Source organism: Mauremys mutica, chromosome 1, assembly GCF_020497125.1.
Source record: "Mauremys mutica isolate MM-2020 ecotype Southern chromosome 1, ASM2049712v1, whole genome shotgun sequence".
In the NCBI taxonomy this organism is placed as follows: Eukaryota; Metazoa; Chordata; order Testudines; family Geoemydidae; genus Mauremys; species Mauremys mutica.
In genome coordinates, this window is record NC_059072.1 from 63,675,906 (window position 1) to 63,693,564 (window position 17,659).

Below are 17,659 nucleotides of genomic sequence, written 5' to 3' on the forward strand. Positions count from 1 at the left end.
CAAGTTTCGTAATGGTCTCATATACACTCTGAATAGGAGGGAGTGATAAAACCAACTCCAGTAGTAACACTGTCTGAGAGAGCTCTTGGAGTGGACAAGCAATTGCCTCAGAATGGATAGGAGTAAACCAGAACCACTTAGCAACCCCATCCATTCCCATGAAGTGACAAGTATCCCAACAAATCTTCTTCATTGACTGTATCAAAGGTAGCTGCCAAATCTTATAAAATCAGCTCACATAAATTAGCCTTCTCCATTGCTAGGAGAAAATCAGCAGTCACTGTTACCAATGTGGTTTCCACTCCAAACCCAGCTCTATAACCTGAGCGGTGAGACTCAAGGGAATCTGAGGATCAGGGGCGGTTCTATGTATTTTGCTGCCCCAAGCACGGCAGTCAGGCGGCTTTTGGCAGCGCGCCTGCGAGAGGTCTGCTGGTGCCGCGCTTTCGGTGTATTGCTGCCGAAACCGCGGGACTGGCGGACCTCCTGCAGGCATGCCGTCAAAGGCAGCCTGACTGCCATCCTCACGGTGACCGGCAGGCCGCCTCCCGCAGCTTGCCGCCCCAGGCACGTGCTTGGTGCGCTGGTGCCTGGAGCCGCCCCTGCTGAGGATGCCAGAAATTGCCAGAGTTGATCTGCCCCAATCTGATCAGTGACCTTTCCCAAAAAAGGAAGATCAGGTTGATAGTTTGAAAGATTGTTGTGGTGTATTGAGTACTGTGTTGGAATTGCAAGCTATTACGTTTCGGGTGGGGAATACGGGCGGTTCCTTATACTCCTTGCAGGTTAGAGGACTCTGTAGTAAAGCATGCAATCAGAATCCGTCTGGAAAGAGCCAGCTCCAAGCAAGTTAGGTGAGTTGTGTCTTGCTGTCTTAGGGAGCAGCCTGTGGTTTCTCTCTGGTTTTGGGTTCATGTGTGCTATTGTTCTGAATTCTAAGATATAAAGTAGTAGTATGTTGCAACCTTCCAGCAACTTACATTTTTATCTAATTTATATTTGTGTATGCTATGAACATAAGAACTGTCAGCATCAGTCAATGATTGCCTCTTGCGTCGTAAGTTGCAGGTCATCTTTAAACAATGGTGACCTGTGAAGGTGAAGCCAGCCAAGAGTATTTTGGGGCTGTTGTATCAACTCCATTGATACAAGTTGTTGTGTATTTCAACCATACTCTGCAAAGAGTGGTCTTTTGGCTGAACAGTATTCTTCCAGAGAGCCATCTGGAAACTCCAATTCAATAAGCTCCTGAGGGTTGAAAACCATAACACAAGCCTTATGTCCCTGCAGGAAAGGAGCAATGCAACCACTGGTTGCCAGAGGTGGAGATCAGTCTATGGGCATAATTGCCACTTCCTCTATCTCCAGTCCCATACTCAATACTAGATCCATAATGTGGCCAGCTATGTGTGTTAAACCAGAATCACCTCAGACAGTACCAGGTTTTTCATTGCAGCCATGAAATCCTGTGCTGATCCAGAAGGGAGATGGAGCAGCTGCCAATGGAATAGCTCTCCACTAGAAGCCCCTCCAGTCTCCCACTTCCCTCACAACCAAAGGCAAGTCAGAAGGCATATATTGTTCTAGGAGCTTCCCTGGCCATTGTGCTTTCTTCAGCCTGTTTCTCATTCTGGCAGTGTTGATACTCAGTATAGTAGAAGCAGCAAAGAGTCCTGTGGCACCTTATAGACTAACAGACATATTGGAGCATGAGCTTTCGTGGGTAAATACCCACTTCGTCTGTTAGTCTGTAAGGTGCCACAGGATTCTTTGCTGCTTTTACAGATCCAGACTAATATGGCTACCCCCCTGATACAGTATAGTAGAGCAACACAAAGGTACAGTGCAAGAAAATGTTCTCTATCAGCAAGATAAAAGAATCCTGAAGAGGCCAATACACGAAGGGACTGCTGGAGAAAAGAAAATGGTCTTAGTAAGTCGTCAAAGACACTTGCCAGCATTGCCACTGTCTTGGTCTTCACAAAGCAATGAGTTATTTACCCCACAATAAATTATAAAGATATCCTGATTTGATAGTGTAACCTTATTGGGAAAGGCAAGGGAAGAACTCTAAAACCATCACAAGATTTTAAAGGAGGTTTTCTAAATGCCAAGAAAGCTGTTTTGGAATTTTGTGCTGCTTGTTGGAGTTCAGTTACAGAGAAGCCTGCAGGTGGAATCAGTTGTGCTTTCATCAGCAGGAATTATGCAGTCCCTGAATGGGCTTCGAGGTAAAAGTAATGGGAGCAAGGACAGTGTGGACCAGAAAAGAGAGAAGAGAAGAAACTAAATTTGAATTTTTGTCCAACTCCAAAAACCTTTATTGCTAGATAGTGGATTTTGTGTGAATGGGAAATTAGTGTTAAGTAAATTTTCTATGTGGTACTAAATGTGAATTCCATCAGTGACTGAGTTTAATTCCAAAAGAGATGAGGAATGCCCTGAATTTTCTGGTAGCATAGAGTAGCATTGCACAGGAGGCTTCTAGGAAATGTACCAAATGGCAATATTTGTGCAAGAAAGTTACAGTTGAAATACAGTCGCGCGGCTGGTGCTGTGACTCAGTTCACTAGCAGATGAACCCTTTGCCACAAGCCTGTGCTTTACCCAGTTTACAGGAGTCAGTGAGCAGCTGCACACTGTGCCATTCCTGGAGTTTTCACATGCCATCTATGTCCTTTGTGGCAAGTTGGAAGAGCAGTTTATCCTACAAGTCCTCAATAGCTCCTTCATGAAAGAATTACACAACTTTACTGATTAGTGAACAGGCTGAGCAGATCCTAGTGATGCGTGCAGCTGCTTCAGCCCCCCCCCCCCCATTCCCAACCATGATCTCTAGCATGTGAGTACTGTCTCCCTTGGATGTAGCTACAGAGGTAGTGGGGAAAGACTTGATTCACTGTTTTTGTTTGACAAGTGTGGCTTATAGGAGCTGCAATAACTAGAGCAAATACATTATTTAGAATTTGTAATAAGTGCATGGGTAACTTTTTTTAATTCTTGATTTGCCAACCTTTTGACAAACCTCATAATTGTTATGTTATGTATGGTTTTTCAGTAAGTCTGACAAACTCTACCAGACTGGCTGCTGCCTATAAATTTCATGGATGCTAAGACATCCTCTGCTAGTCCTGGAGCACATATAATTAGAATGTCAGCCACAATCTAGGAGACCACTAAAGCTGAGACTTCCCCCTTTGTAGATTCCCTTGATGGAACATCACCAAGAGTAGGTAGAGTCTTTTCTGGGGAGGGTACAGGGAGTTGGGGGATGGCATAGTCTGTTGGGTAGAGGAAGTAGAAGAGGGTAGGACTTCCAGAAAGGGAAGGATATGCCTGGAGTTGGGAGACGGTGGCAGAAGAATGTGAAGCACCATTAAGAGAAGAGAGACACCCCCCTCCATACCAGTTGATGAACATTTCATCAGAACTCATCCAAGCAAACTTCTGAAATTGTTTAGTTTCACTACTGAGGTGCAAGCCCCTATTTAAAATGTTTAAGGGTAAGGTGTCATAAATGCCAAGGTTTCTATGGATACTAATGACCACATTCTGTCCCAAGTTACCCATGTGTAGTACCCATGGACTTCAGTGGGAGTTTCATGTGTGTCTGAGGGCAAAATTTAGCTTTACATGTTGTTTAGAAATGTCAAGTTTGTATCCTGTTTCCTATGTTTTAAAATGCATGCCATCTTGGACTGACTACACATCAGCCTTGATGGGAAGAACTAGACTCTTCAGTCAGTCCTGGTTATTCTTTAAGTTTAGTCATATTTACTGTATCTAGACTGACAGATACATTGGGCACAGTGAATAGGTATTGAACTACATAACAAGCTGTAGAAAATTCACATATGTTGTCTACAATAACATTAATATAAACATTGGGAGAAAATCATTCTGGAGTTACTCTGTTGACCACAGTTGAGTTAAAACTGTTCTTTTCAGTTCAGTAGGTTGAACACAAGCACACAATAACAACCTACAGTTAATGAAGTTGTTTCTCTTACAGGCTGGGAAGGGGAGAGATTTTTCTTTTTTAAATACTTGGAAGGTGCTCAGATACCACACTAATGGGGTTGTATAAATCCCTGGATGGATAATTACACCAGGTATTAGTTTTCAATCCATGGTGTTTTTTTTCTTTCTTTTTGGAAACTTGTCTTGTTGGTTGGGTTTTGGTGCATAAATAGGGTTTGTGAGCATTTTCGGTTGAGGTGCTGTCTATGCTTGGAAAGGGGAAGAGGATGCTGATAATGCTTCTTATCTTAGTATTATCTGTATTGAGGAAAAATTGGGAAGAATGGTTAGAGATTTTATTTCATTCTGCCAGCAGTGATCAGGACATCAGTTTGATTGCAATTGGCCAGACCTCTTGTATGCATGTTCTACATCTGTCTCTCCCCAGCCCCCGGCCATAGACAGTCTGGAGCATAGTTTAGTCACGCTACCCTATGGAAAAGTAGAAAGTAATAAGTGAAGAAAGTTGGCCCATAGTTACCATTTATGTTTCCAACTCCAACAGATTCTTGATCAACGAAAGCTCTGTTTTGGGTGGTATGAAATTGCTAATATTTCCCCTGCCAAAGCTATGCCTGGTATCATTGGGGAAAGCAAAAAGATAGCGTGGTATTTTATATAGATACGAGTCTGAGGGAAAAGTACTGACCAACTGAAAGGAGCCAATGCTCTCTCCCTCCCTCTTGTAACTATTATAAGGACGAGAGCTGTTGTAAAGATAGGAACCAATGAGGCTGCAGCAGATGCTATTCAAGGAGGCAGTGAGCTTTACAATATCTGTTCCCTGTGTTCACTTAATTCCAACAAAAACAAATCTCCCACTCAGTTGTGAAGAAGGCTAAAGAATCTGATAGAGACTCAGACAGGGAAGGACAGAGGAAGAAAAATGAGTAATGTTGAGCTGCTGCAGAAGATCAGTGGAATTCTCTTTTAAACAACTGTGGGCAATTTCCTCCCCACCCCACAAAAAAAAACAACAACCCTGCCCCACTGACAAATGGCAAATCAAATGCCAGATATCCACAGTTGTATTTATGCCACGACTAGCCCATCTGCAATATGTGCCACAGGCCAGTTGTTACATTTCAGTTATATTCTGGAAGAATATATGACAAAGTCAACAGCATAGAAACATTTTGAGAGAGACGAGGTGGATGAGATAATATCTTTTATTGGACCAACTTTTTGTTGGTGAGAGAGACTCGGTTTTGAGCTCCAGAAAGCTCTTCTTCAAAATCATTTTGTGGTTCTCAATGCTCAGTTTTTCTCTCTCTCTTTGTTGGGAGAGAGGCTTCAGGGTCAAAACATCAGGTTTAAAGCACCTAGACATCCTGGAACCACAGGTTCAATTCCTCTCAAGGTTGATTCATCTTTCCAAAGTAGATAAGTTGACTAACGTGCAATTTATTGTTTGACCTTCAAAAGAGAGGCTTTCTCCATCTCTGTGAATATTTATAGATCTCATGGCACCTTGAGTAAGAGTCTGTCTGAATGTCCTTAGCTAAAATTTCCCAATGCTCCAGTTTCATTATTTTTTGTTTTTTCTGTGTTGGTAGTTTTGTTTGCTTGCCCTGCGTTCCAGTGTGATGCTATATGTTTATGGATTGTAAAGTACTTTGCGATGAAAGGCAATTTATAAATGTACATCTAGAGCTGTCCCTTGGGACGGCGAATTGGGGTGACAGCTCCGGGCCCTGCGCTTTGGGGGGCCCAGTGGGCCGGTGCAGATGGCCAGTGTGGTTGGTCCCGTAAGTGACGGGTCAGTCCTGGAAGTGACAGATTCGTCACTTCTACCCTGGGCCCTGCACTGCCCTAGGGATGGCCCTGTGTACAACAGTACAATCTTCTGCTCCCTGTGCGTCTGAATGCTGCTGTTACTTTCAGAACACTCCCATAGGGCAAAAGAGAAGGGAATATACAGGAGTGATAAAAGATGAAGAATGAGAATCACAAGAGTTTTAGTTAAGCAATAGACTTATTACAATCAAGGAAAAACAAACAATGGAAATAATTAAAAGTAGTTTACAAAGTGAGTACGTGGTTCCACGTCATAGATCTTGCTCAGGGCCGGCTCCAGGCACCAGCTTATCAAGCAGGTGCTTGGGGCGGCACTTTCAGGTATTCGGCGGCAATTCGGCGGAAGGTCCCTCACTCCCGCTCAGAGTGAAGGACCTCCTGCTGAATTGCCGCAGATCGCAATCGCAGCTTTTTTCTTTTATTTTTTTTTTTTTTTTTTTTTGGCTGCTTGGGGCGGCAAAACCCTTGGAGCTGGCCCTGATCTTGCTTTGCAGGATACTCAGATTGGAGCAAATAACAGAACCACAAAGTCCTTCCTGCTAGTTAATGTAATTTAGAAATGGTAACGTAATAAAGTCATAGGGAATATTTTTATTTTTAATAGGCAAGTTGTCCTTGGAACTTACTTCCAGGAATTTGTTTGATATGGTCTCTGATATTGGTGTTTCCTTATTCTCAGTTTTAATGGCCATATGAACCTAGTTTCTGATACATTAATCTGCTGTATTGTAAGGGGAGAAATATGTTGATTTTTAGGTCTAGGATGAAATCCTGGTTTCATTTATGGCATTGGAAGCTTTGCTATTGCCTTCAATGGGACCAGCATTTTACCCCTAAATTCTAGCCGTACCTCCTTCAACCACTTGAAACAAAAACATCTTCTTAAACATCTTCCTCCTTGACGTTTGAATCCTTCAATTCCTGGAGGATTGCTCTTTCATTCTTTCCTCTAACTCATTGCTTAGTTTTAGTGTCAGAGACACTTCATTGTCCTTGACCTTTTTTTCCCTTTTTCAATTCTTCAATCAATACTATTTCTGTAATACTGTGTCCTAAATTTTGCCTAGTATGCCAAGATTTGGCCTGTGTAGCCCTCTCTACAGTAGTATAATGTTCTCTTATTAAATGATTTCTATGGCAACATCCCAGTGTTCTGTTTGCTTTCATAGCAACTGCTAGACATTAAGTTCTATTCATTTCTTACCCCAGATCGGTTTCCTGGTTTTCTGTCCTGTAATTTATGACTATTTAGAGCTTTAGTACTCATTACATTGCCCAGTGACCCCTGGCAACCCCCTCCCCCAACTACTTTCTGGCTTGGTGGTTGTTGCAGCAACTCAGTATGTTACATTTTGCATGACAAGGTGAATGACAGGTCTCCAGCCCAATCAAAAAGCCTATTCCTGTTTCCAGCGTATGACACTGCATATCCAGATAGCACAGGAGCGGCCATGCTGTGTAATGTCATGCAGTAAAAGCTGTTTCACAAAAGGAAAAAAGGAAAGCCTGAAGCAGCCCAATCATGAGGGAAGAACAAATACAGATGAAGTAGCATGTTTATTGCCACAAAATTAACTGCTGAATAGAGCTAAAGAGAGATGAGATCTATATTGCATCTAGGAGTTGTTAATGAGAGTGAAAAGTGATTGACTGTTTTTGATAACAAGGTTTTTGGAACTAATTTCCTCTGTCTACAAAATCTGCCCAAATTAAACTGGTGGGAAACCAGAGAACTTCAGTGAAGCTGTCCCGCTATGGACTTTTGGGATCCTGGTCCTCTTTAAGAAGAGAAGTTGCCCTGTCAACTCTCTTTGGAAAATATGCCAAAGAGGCATAGGGGGCACATAGTGATTCTATGGATCCCATATTCATATTAATTGTATTGATGCTCAGTAAGTCCAGGCATCTGAAGTGTTCAAATAACATGGTGATGGGTATGATTGAACTGCATAAATAGATACAGTACAACTTGGTGAGAGTATGTTAAGCAAAATATACTGAATCTCTTTGTTTGGAATAGCTCTGAATTTTTTTATTTTGGTATGAACTCTGTGGGAATACCCATTGTAAGTCACATGCATAAATATTTGCAAAACCAGGCCCTTACACTCCAGTATTAAAAAGGAACTAAAATAGAGTGGTAACTCTGCAGCTTTTCCCATTGTGTTGATTTTGAATGTATATGAATTACATGTTTTCTTTGTTTAATGCTTCTGTTAGCTCTTGGTAAAAGTAAATTAGAATGTGTTTCTGCTGAAAATATCACTGTACTTTCTTCTCCACTCCATCCTTTGACCAAAGTGAGATTTTCATTTAAACTGTTCAAGAGGGGGAAATGGGGAGAGGTGGGAAGGGAAAAGGGAGGCAGGTACATTTCTAGTTTCCCTTTTGATTTTTAACTCACCCCCTCCCTTTCTCTTGTTTTCCCCCCTTCTTCCATTAATATTCATTGCGTACATTTGTCCAATTTTTTTAAACTTAGAGGATTGACATTAATTTGCTCTTCTAGATTCTCACTTTATGATTATCTTGACATTGTTTTTAGACATGTCAAAGTGTGTGTGTGTGTGTGTATATGTATGTGTGTATGTGTATATGTATATACAAATATATATATATATTTCTTTGTTTTAGATATATATATATATATATCTAAAACAAAGAAATATCTATATTTTGTCTCTGTACTTTAGTTATTTTTCATAAAGCAAGGTTGTAGCTTCCAAAGCCACCCCAGCATCCTGTCACGGATTAAAAGAACCAAACGTTTTATTTCCCTCTTGGTTAAATGTGTTTCCCCAAAAAGTCTTTCTGCCAGTTAGCTTCCTCTAACAGGACTCCTGCTGGTCAGTTCTTGTATCTTGCTGTGGCAGCTGTGAACATATATACAACTGATTGAGCGATATACATCTGACTGGAGCATGCCCGCTAATTGGTTTGAGAGCTAGATATAGACAATGCTGTCTTATAGCCGCTTGTGCAGATAGGCCCAGTGGTAGGGTTAATTCTGCTTGACAGCACATCAGCCGCATCTTGAGAATAATTACCCAACTTAAGTTTTCCCACAGCTGAACCGAGAGCTTCAAAGGCTTCTGAATTTACAACTATTATTAACCGATATCTGAAACATAATGTTCCCACAAGGGCTAGACTTTTTCTCCTTCTTATTAAATGTACAGGTTATTAGGTTCATTTGCTATGTGCTAAGCTTTTAGAGGACAATTCTCCTTGTTAGAGAGTGAAAATCTGTAGTACACAAGAAGGAGGATAATTGTGCATCTAGCACACATCATTATCTTTGCTAAGACATCAGAATCAGTTCAAATTGTGTTTAAAGAGAACAAAACTATTTTTTCTATTTGCAGAGTGAGGAAATTAAAGACACACACAGAACCCTTATAAGATGTTGTCCAACTACTGATCATTGTATACAATACATATGATATTAATGAAAGATTATCTGGTTCAAAAATAGATTAGAAACGTTCATGAATATATGGAATCCTGTTAATTACTTTTTGAAAACTAAAATGAATGAGAACAATATGTATTTCATAACAAGTATGTGCTGTAATACATAGTTACATAACTTAATCCTGGTTTTATATTTATATCCTGTGTTTGGTTTCCCTTGTGTGTTTTTTTTCTTTCTTTTAAAATTTCTTTTCTTTGTATCTGTACATTGTGCAAATCCAATAAAAGTATTAAACATTAAAAGCAGCATTTGGGATTAAAATCAATTTGCATGCATGAATTATTAAAACAGAGGTATGTCTACTTCTTAAAAACAGTAGTTTTTTCCTTTTGTCAGCTAGTTTCCATGATTAAAAGCAGTTCTTATAATGTAAGTTATTTCTGTTTCCCTTTGCAGGTCAGAAACAAAGTTTGACTCCAATTCAGGTATGTTTAGATTTACAATGTCATGCTGAATACACTATATTCATGTTCTACTCATCAGACTAATTTATCAGTTCAGCGTCAATTTGAATGAGACTGAGGCAGGCCAGTCTTGAAAAGGATCTGAGTTTTCTCACCACCTAAGAATAGCACTGTTATTGCTGATGCCTTTAATTCATTCCCTTCATTGATTCATATCTTTTTACTTTCTTCTTTTTACCTTGAGATGGTCACCAGGAAGCCATTGTTTTGCAGTAAGTTTTAACGGATCCATTTAAAAAAAATCATAATAAAAAGTAAAGCAAATAGAGGAGAGGTAGAGTTTGGTAATTATCATTACCTTTTAAAAAAGAATATTTTTCTTCCTCGTGGACGAAGACATTTCATGGGAATTTGAATTCTGTGCAGCCTGTATGTCAAGAAGCAGGTGATTTGTCATGAAATTTTCATGACAGATGCATGTACACAATGCATGCCAGACCTTCTTTCTAGTAGGTTTACCAAAAGGCAATATCTCTCAACTTACCTTTTAAAAGAATTGTAATGTGTTACAGGGAAAAAAGCGAAGGTGTTCTCCAAATGAGGATGGTGAAACCAGACTGCCACTTGTTAAGCTACTTATACCCGGGTGTTTATTGAAGTTATAAAATAGTATGCCCTTAAATTGTAAAAATAATTTCTTATACTGAGAGCAGCTGAAATGTCTATTACGTGAAATAGTCGCTCAAAAATGCATATCTTAGTTAAGAGAGAAAATATTATTTTAAATAGAAAAACAATATTAATATAAGTTCAGAGCAGTCTTGTAATTAAGTTAATGTTACCCCATGAATTTATTTAATGCAGGGTTTTAAATTGTCTGAAAATTCTACAATGTTAGTGACCTAGAAGTCTCTCGGAAATGACATATTTCCTTTCTTCCCATTTACAGCAGTGATCTCAATTTGAATTGTGAGATACCTGTACAATTTTTCCTTTTTTTTTTTTTTTTTACACTGGACTGTATCTTTGCAGCAGCCAGTGTTGGGCATGAAATCTGCAGAGTGAAGGACTTACAAGACCCAATTCATGATTTATATATAATTGAATGATATTGTTGTGGTTTTAATTGTTATGTTTGGGGTTCCTAGTTGCAGGTATTGCTCAAGTGAGGTAAATGCTTATTTTGGTGCCCATGGCTTGTGAATATGTAATGGAAGGGCAAGGTAGTTTTTAAATGATGTAGTTTTATAAAAAATACTCTAAAGATGGCATGGAACAGAACTACCAACTGTTGCTCTTCCTTTTTGCCTAATTGGAATGAAAATGCTCGTTAAAGAATTCCCCTTTTCAGTGAATATGTTTAAAGTGTGAACAAGGACTCTGGTATTCTGTTTGGTTTTGTTCTTTCTCTCCTGATGTGCAATATTTGCCAGGCTTTTTCTTTAGAGTGACTACGCTGGGAATAGAAAGAGGGTAGAGTCATAGAAGGCTTAGTGGGATATTGAGGCCACCTCGTAGTCCATGCCAGAGAGCTGCTTTGAACATTCTGTCAGTCACCATGCTTGGGAAATCCCCTACCTCTGCTATGAATGTGTCTTTAACATGGACAGATATGGTAGCACCCACCTTTAGCACCATGATGTATGTGGCTTCATCCTTCTGAAATGTGTAAAGTTGGTATGTTGCCTGTCAGTGATGGAGAATCCACCATGACCTTTGGTAAATTGTTCCAATAGTTAATTATGCTCCCTGTTAAAAATTATACCTTATTTCCAGTCTGAATTTGTCAAGCGTCAACTTCCAGGCATTGGATTGTGTTTATACCTTTCTCTGCTAGATTGAAGAGCCCATTAAATATTTGTTTCCTAGATAGGTATTTATAGACTGTAATCAAGTCACCCATTAACCTTCTGTTTGTTAAACTAAATAGATTGAGCTCCTTGAGTCTATCACTATAAGGCAGGTTTTCTGATCCTTTAATCATTCTTGTGGCTCTTCTTTGCACTCTCTCTGATTTATTAACATCCTTTACCAACATGCAGGATGTATGAATTGTAGGAATATTGCTCTGGCTGTCCTGTTCCATCTGTCTTTCTGCACATCTCTATTTCAAAACAGAAAGATGTACACCTAGGACTTTAAAAAGCAAGAGTCCTGTGGCACCTTATAGACTAACAGATGTATTGGAGTATAAGCTTTCATGGGTGAATACCCACTTCATCAGACGTATTCACCCATGAAAACTTATGCTCCAATACATCTGTTAGTCTATAAGGTGCCACAGGACTCTTTGTTGCTTTTTACAGATCCAGACTAACATGGCTACCCCTCTGATACCTTGGACTTTGTTATTCCCAAATACTCCACGTATAGACAATGTTATGATGGCAAAATAATGCCTTGTTCCTTTTCAGCTTTGAAAATGGATTAATCTTTTATTCCAGAATAAGAATGCTCATGCATCGAGTTACTCAAAAATAGCTATTGCACTTTATAAATTCACACCTACCTTAATCCAAATTAACTTTCAAGGGTAGACAAGCCCTTAGTGGTCACTCTCTGTATGTATTTGGTGGGATGGGAAGAATGGAAACTATTCTTGAAGCGCAAAAGTCTGCTCTAGGGCAAGAGAGGGAGAATTTCCTTCTGTTTCTTTTCTAGCAACGTGTGAAAATATTGAAAAATAAAAAAAGACACGACTATTTTTTTTCTGAAGCTGGCACAAAGTCTGGAATGTAGCTTTAAAAAAAAAGTCTAATAGGTTCACTATAAATTCAGACTTTGGAAACACTGTACAACACTGAAATATTAGGCAGACATTGTCAAAGGAAGATTAATTTGAACTTGAACATTTAACTTAAAAGTGTGCTGTAAAATTTCTGTATGGATAATCAGTATTTATCATGTAAATAGCTAGAACATCTGTACAGGGGACATAGTTTTCATCCTCATGACTAAAAATTTTGTCTGAGAAACTTTTTTGCACGCTAATTTTGTATCTTTATAAAGGGAAAAATTTTGCCTCAAATATGAAATTAGCTTCATGCTGTAAACGTTCTTAGGTGACAAAATGACTATGGTTTACTTTTATATCATGGTGTTATGGATTTAAATAATTTAAAAAAACAAAAATATATTAAAGCAAAAAATCTATTGTAAGAAATACTTTAAAAAATATGGTATTTGTGCTACTTTTCTCTCAAAATTTGCCATTTGTCATAGTAACCCATGAAAAACAAAGCTGAGAATATGTTCTTAGCGTTTTGTAGGGTATCGTTTAGATTATGCTATTCTATTATTATTATTGTATTATTAATTAAAAATAATTTGTATAGAGGCCCCATTGTGGTTGGTTGGAAATTAAGGTGGCATTTTGGAACAAAATTCAACAGGTTCATATTCTCTTGTTGTAGATCAGTATCATGCTGCTGACAGTAAATTAGATTGGATTAATGTTGTGTAGCCTTGTAGTGGTATATCTGACATGGAAGGATTTTAAATTAAGGGAAATGTCAATCTTAGTAATAAAATAATAATACTTAATATTTATATAACATGCTTAATCTGTAGATCTCAAAGCAGATAGCAAAGTATCGTTATCGCCATTTTACTAGTGGGGAACCAGAGTCACAGCTAGGTAGAGTAAGTTGCCAGTATTACACAGTGTGAGAACCACAGAGTCAGAATAAATTCCAAGTCTCCTTATTCCCTGTTTGTGGCCTTTTCCGTTGAACTGTGCTGCATTTTATAAACAGTGTAGCTGACAAGTAGCCACATCATTGTGAAGTCAAATTTGTTCTGCTCAAGAGAAAAAGTTCATTTTATGTTGGCAGATACTTACAGATGGCCTAGACTGTGTAGAGAGTTGTATTATTATTAGGATAGTGCTCAGATATCCTGATCATGGCCAGCGACCCATTGCACTAGGTACCCATTGCAGAAACATAAAAGTAGTCTCTCTCCCCAAGAGCTTACAAATTGTCTAGTGCTCTACACTTAAGGAAATGCCACAATAGAACTGGGGAGTTCATTTTTCTTGATCAACTGGCCAATGCTTAACCACTTCATTCTGCTTGTGGCGTTTTTACCCACCTGGTTCTTCTTTGTCCCTGAGCACAACTGAGCAGAAAGCAGGCAACCTTCCTCGATGAGAACTCAGAGGTGATTGGGAGGCAGGCTGAACTGAGTGGGAGTAAAAGGCAGAAGTGCATTCATGTGTTTGAAAGAGGGGCCAATCCTTTCTTCACTCAGGGCATCAGGCACCATTGCTTTACAATGAGTCTATTGCATATAAATTGGATTGTGAGTGAACCGGTGATTAGCAGAAAAGAAAGATAGGCATGCATGTCTGCTGGTATATGGGGAGAGTTTTAATGTGCTGTATGGAATGGATTGTAAAATATAAGAATTGTGTACATGGTCCTTTTTCACTCTGGATAATGTGTATATTTCAGGTGATTGCACATACTTTGGTGGTAGTAAAGTACCCAAAAAACAACCCTAGTGTGATGGTATCACTGAAGAGAACTTCTCTTGTAGAACCTTTAGCTACCACTTAGTTGTTCCTCTGGTTGTTTTTCTGTTGATTCCCCCTCCCCCCCACATATCAGGGAACCTGCCTCCTCCATATGTTCCCCTGGAACTGCAACTCAGAGTTCAAGTGTCACATTAGCAGGAACTTCCCTAATTTAATTTCAAAAGAGGCGGAAGTGCTGACGCAAAATATCAATGAGCACTTTCATCTCTTGTTCATGTAACCCTTTTGCCATGTGTCATTGGCAGCAACAAGGGCTGGGTTAAATGATAAAACTCACAAACACCACCTGCTGGAGCCCCCACCCAGAAACCTGAGAAAAATGCTAAAGCTTCTCTGGACCACCCTTAACAGGCAATACATCCCTACTTACAAGCACGGAGTTTGTATATAAATCAAGGATTTAAGGGGACACAGCATTAACTTGGGAAAATGCAGCTACAACATATATATAAACACTAATAATTAAGTAAAACACCCAGCTCATGGTATCTCTGGCAGTAGTCCTTTAATTGGATAGACACATCCCCAGAGTCTGGGAGTGCATTCAGGCAGGCCTGTCTCCAGCTTCTAGGGGGGAGTGCTGCCTGGTCTGCCTTGAGTCTCCAACACCTAACACATCTATGGTGATTTCCGCTTTACAGGAGGCCTTCAATGGAGTTCGCTCAGGGCTGTTGCTGCCTTCTGCAGCTTAGCAAAGAGCCGCCTCTGTGCCTCTTGCCACAAATCCATCTCTGTGCCTGTTGACTCACTGTGGAGTCACCTCTGTGTCATCTCTTTGCCAAGTCTTCCGGGTGGGGCATTGCATGTAGGACCATATTGCAGAGTCCCTGCCACAGTGTAGGAGCACCTTATCCCTCCTTCTTTCTCTGTTCATTCCCATCACCCTACCAGTTCAGAGTTTGTGCACAGTTCTGTTCATTCTTCAAGGTGTCACTGGAGGATTTCTGGGTAAAAAGCTTATGCAAATGAGCTATCTCTGTAGCCATACACCACCCTGTTCACCAGGAGATGGTGACAGAGGGCTCTTCCCCTATGGAGCGTCTGTCTGTCTGGAGTCCTGAGTAAACAACTTCAGAAACAGCTTTTGGCCACCCTTTCCCCTGTTCACCAACTTCTGAATTTATGTTGGGGAAACTGTGGTAGGTTTGGACCACAGGGCTTATGTTCAAGGATGGCGCTTTGAAAGAAAACTTTACAAAATTTAGAAGATGCAGTATGTCACTGCTCAGGGACACTGTGTAAGACACAGATGATAGTGATGGTGAAAGTAGGGGGTAATGGGGAAAAAAGGAAGGAATTAAAAAAAAATAAGTGTGTAACTTCATTTGTACTCCAGTGGGATAATGTCAAGTAAACATTTTCCTCACTCAGACTAGAGAATGGATGAAGTTAAGAATGTGGAAACCTTGTAAAATGAGAAAAGTGCAAATTCTGTGCATCTGAGACAGACATTTGCAGCAGTTGAATACACAAATGCACGCAAGGATGCACACTGTGTTGCATTTAATTTTGTTGCATTTGCTGATGCAAGTTAATCTGACTTGATATGTTTGTTCCTCTAAAAATGAAAGTCCTTCTCTTGAGCAAGTGCAACATCTTCAGAGACAGTTTCTCTCCTGTCTCACTCCTTTATTTATCTATCTGTTTAGAAATGCAAAATATACAGTGCCTTTATTTATCTGTCACTCCCTTGAGAGTTATTTTGAAAAACAGTCCCGTTAAAGTCTGCAGCTAACCTACAACAGTCACCAACAAAACTCATCCCCAACTAAAGCATGTCCCAAGCGAAAACTAAACATCAGTTTTCACTGGACCCTTCCTCCCCCAAAAGCCCAAGATTCAAATGTGGACCAAACAATCAAACATTTTATCAATGCCTACTAAAAATTTTTTAGGAATGTTTAATAGATTTAGACCTCATTTAAAGACAGGAAAGGGATCCTCTGGAGGGTATCGTAAACTCAGATTAATATCTATAATATACTGAGGAATGCTCACGAACTGGGACAAAACATTTTGACACATCTAATTCATAAAGGAATGAAGAATTAAATACTGCCCTAACTTGTGATAACTAAAATGGATCAGCAGCCTGGTCTATTTTCTCTTTGCTACATAGGAGTAGAAAAGTTGGTCAGATTGTTCAACATACATCACAGTATCTGGATTTATGGTAGCTCCTTAGGGCTTGTCTACACTGCAAAGTTAAATCGACTATCTAATTTGACCTCGAGTCTCCGAATTAAGTCTATTGTGCATGGCCACACCATGCTCATTGTCTCAATGGAGTGTGTCCTCACTAGCAGCGCCTGCATCGATGCACAAAGCAGTGCATTATGGGTAGCTATCCCAAAGTGCAGTGTGCCATAGTATGTTTTGGGAAGTTTGTGCACTGCCTCATGGGACCAAAACATTGTTGCAGGGGAGAATGGGAACATTGCGTCAGCCTCCCATGATGCACTATCCTCCCGCCCTCATATCAACGGCAAACAACCCAGTGGTTTTCACGCTTAAATCGGCCGTGCGTACACCATAACCCCAGAAGCATGGAGCCTGCTCAGTTGTGCACTCTTGCTGTGAGCATCTGAAACACTTCGTGCCTTCTCCTGCAGTATTTCCAGAGCCGAAGTAGGGTCCACTGCATGGAACATAGTGATGTCCTGCAAGCAGCCCTGCTGCAAGCCACTGAAAAAAAAACAATTCACAGTTGCTGCTGGCAGTCACAGAGCAGCTGTACTCTGAGCGCTGTTTCTGGTCCTGTGAAACAAGCACTAACTGGTGGGACCGCATCGTTTTGCAGGTATGGGATGATGAGCAGTGGCTGCAGAACTTTTGAATGCAGAAGGCTGCCTTCCAGGAACTTTGTGCAGAGCTTTCCTCTGCCCTGCAGTTCAGCAACACAAAAATGAGAGCTGCTCTGACAGAGGAGAAGCAAGTGGCAATCGCTATATGGAAGCTTGCAACGGCAGATAGTTACCGGTCAATGGGGAATCAATTTGGAGTAGGTAAATTAACCATGGGAGCTGCTGTGCTCCAAGTGTGCAGGGCCATTAATCAACTTCTGCTACAAAGGGTAGTGAGTCTGGGAAATGTGCGAGACATAGTGGATGGTTTTGCCACGATGGGGTTCCCTAATTGTGGTGGGGCGATAGATAGCACGCATATCCCCATCTTGGCCACCAGACCATGTTACCAAAGAGTACATAAACCAAAAGGGATACTTTTCAATGGTGTTGCAAGCGCTAGTGGTTCACAGGGGGCATTTCACCGACATTAACATAGGATGGTTGGGAAAGGTTCATGACGTGCGCATCTTTAGGAACTCGGGTCTGTTAAAAAAGCTGCAATTCAGGACTTTCTTTCCAGACTACAAAATGAACATTAATGACATTGACATGACTATAGTTCTCCTGGGGGGCAAAGCCT

At 40.3% G+C, this 17,659-nt stretch overlaps 1 protein-coding gene across 7 annotated transcripts in view; it reads left to right on the top strand.

The window, feature by feature from the left end:
- MSRB3 (methionine sulfoxide reductase B3) overlaps positions 1-17,659 on the top strand; it is a 159,753-nt gene that overhangs the window by 80,085 nt on the left and 62,009 nt on the right. For all 7 annotated transcript variants that reach the window (XM_044978318.1, XM_044978355.1, XM_044978308.1 and 4 more), the window contains one exon: positions 9,689-9,717. In XM_044978318.1, coding sequence (XP_044834253.1) covers positions 9,689-9,717 — 29 coding nt within the window. The remainder of the gene's footprint in view (positions 1-9,688; positions 9,718-17,659) is intronic.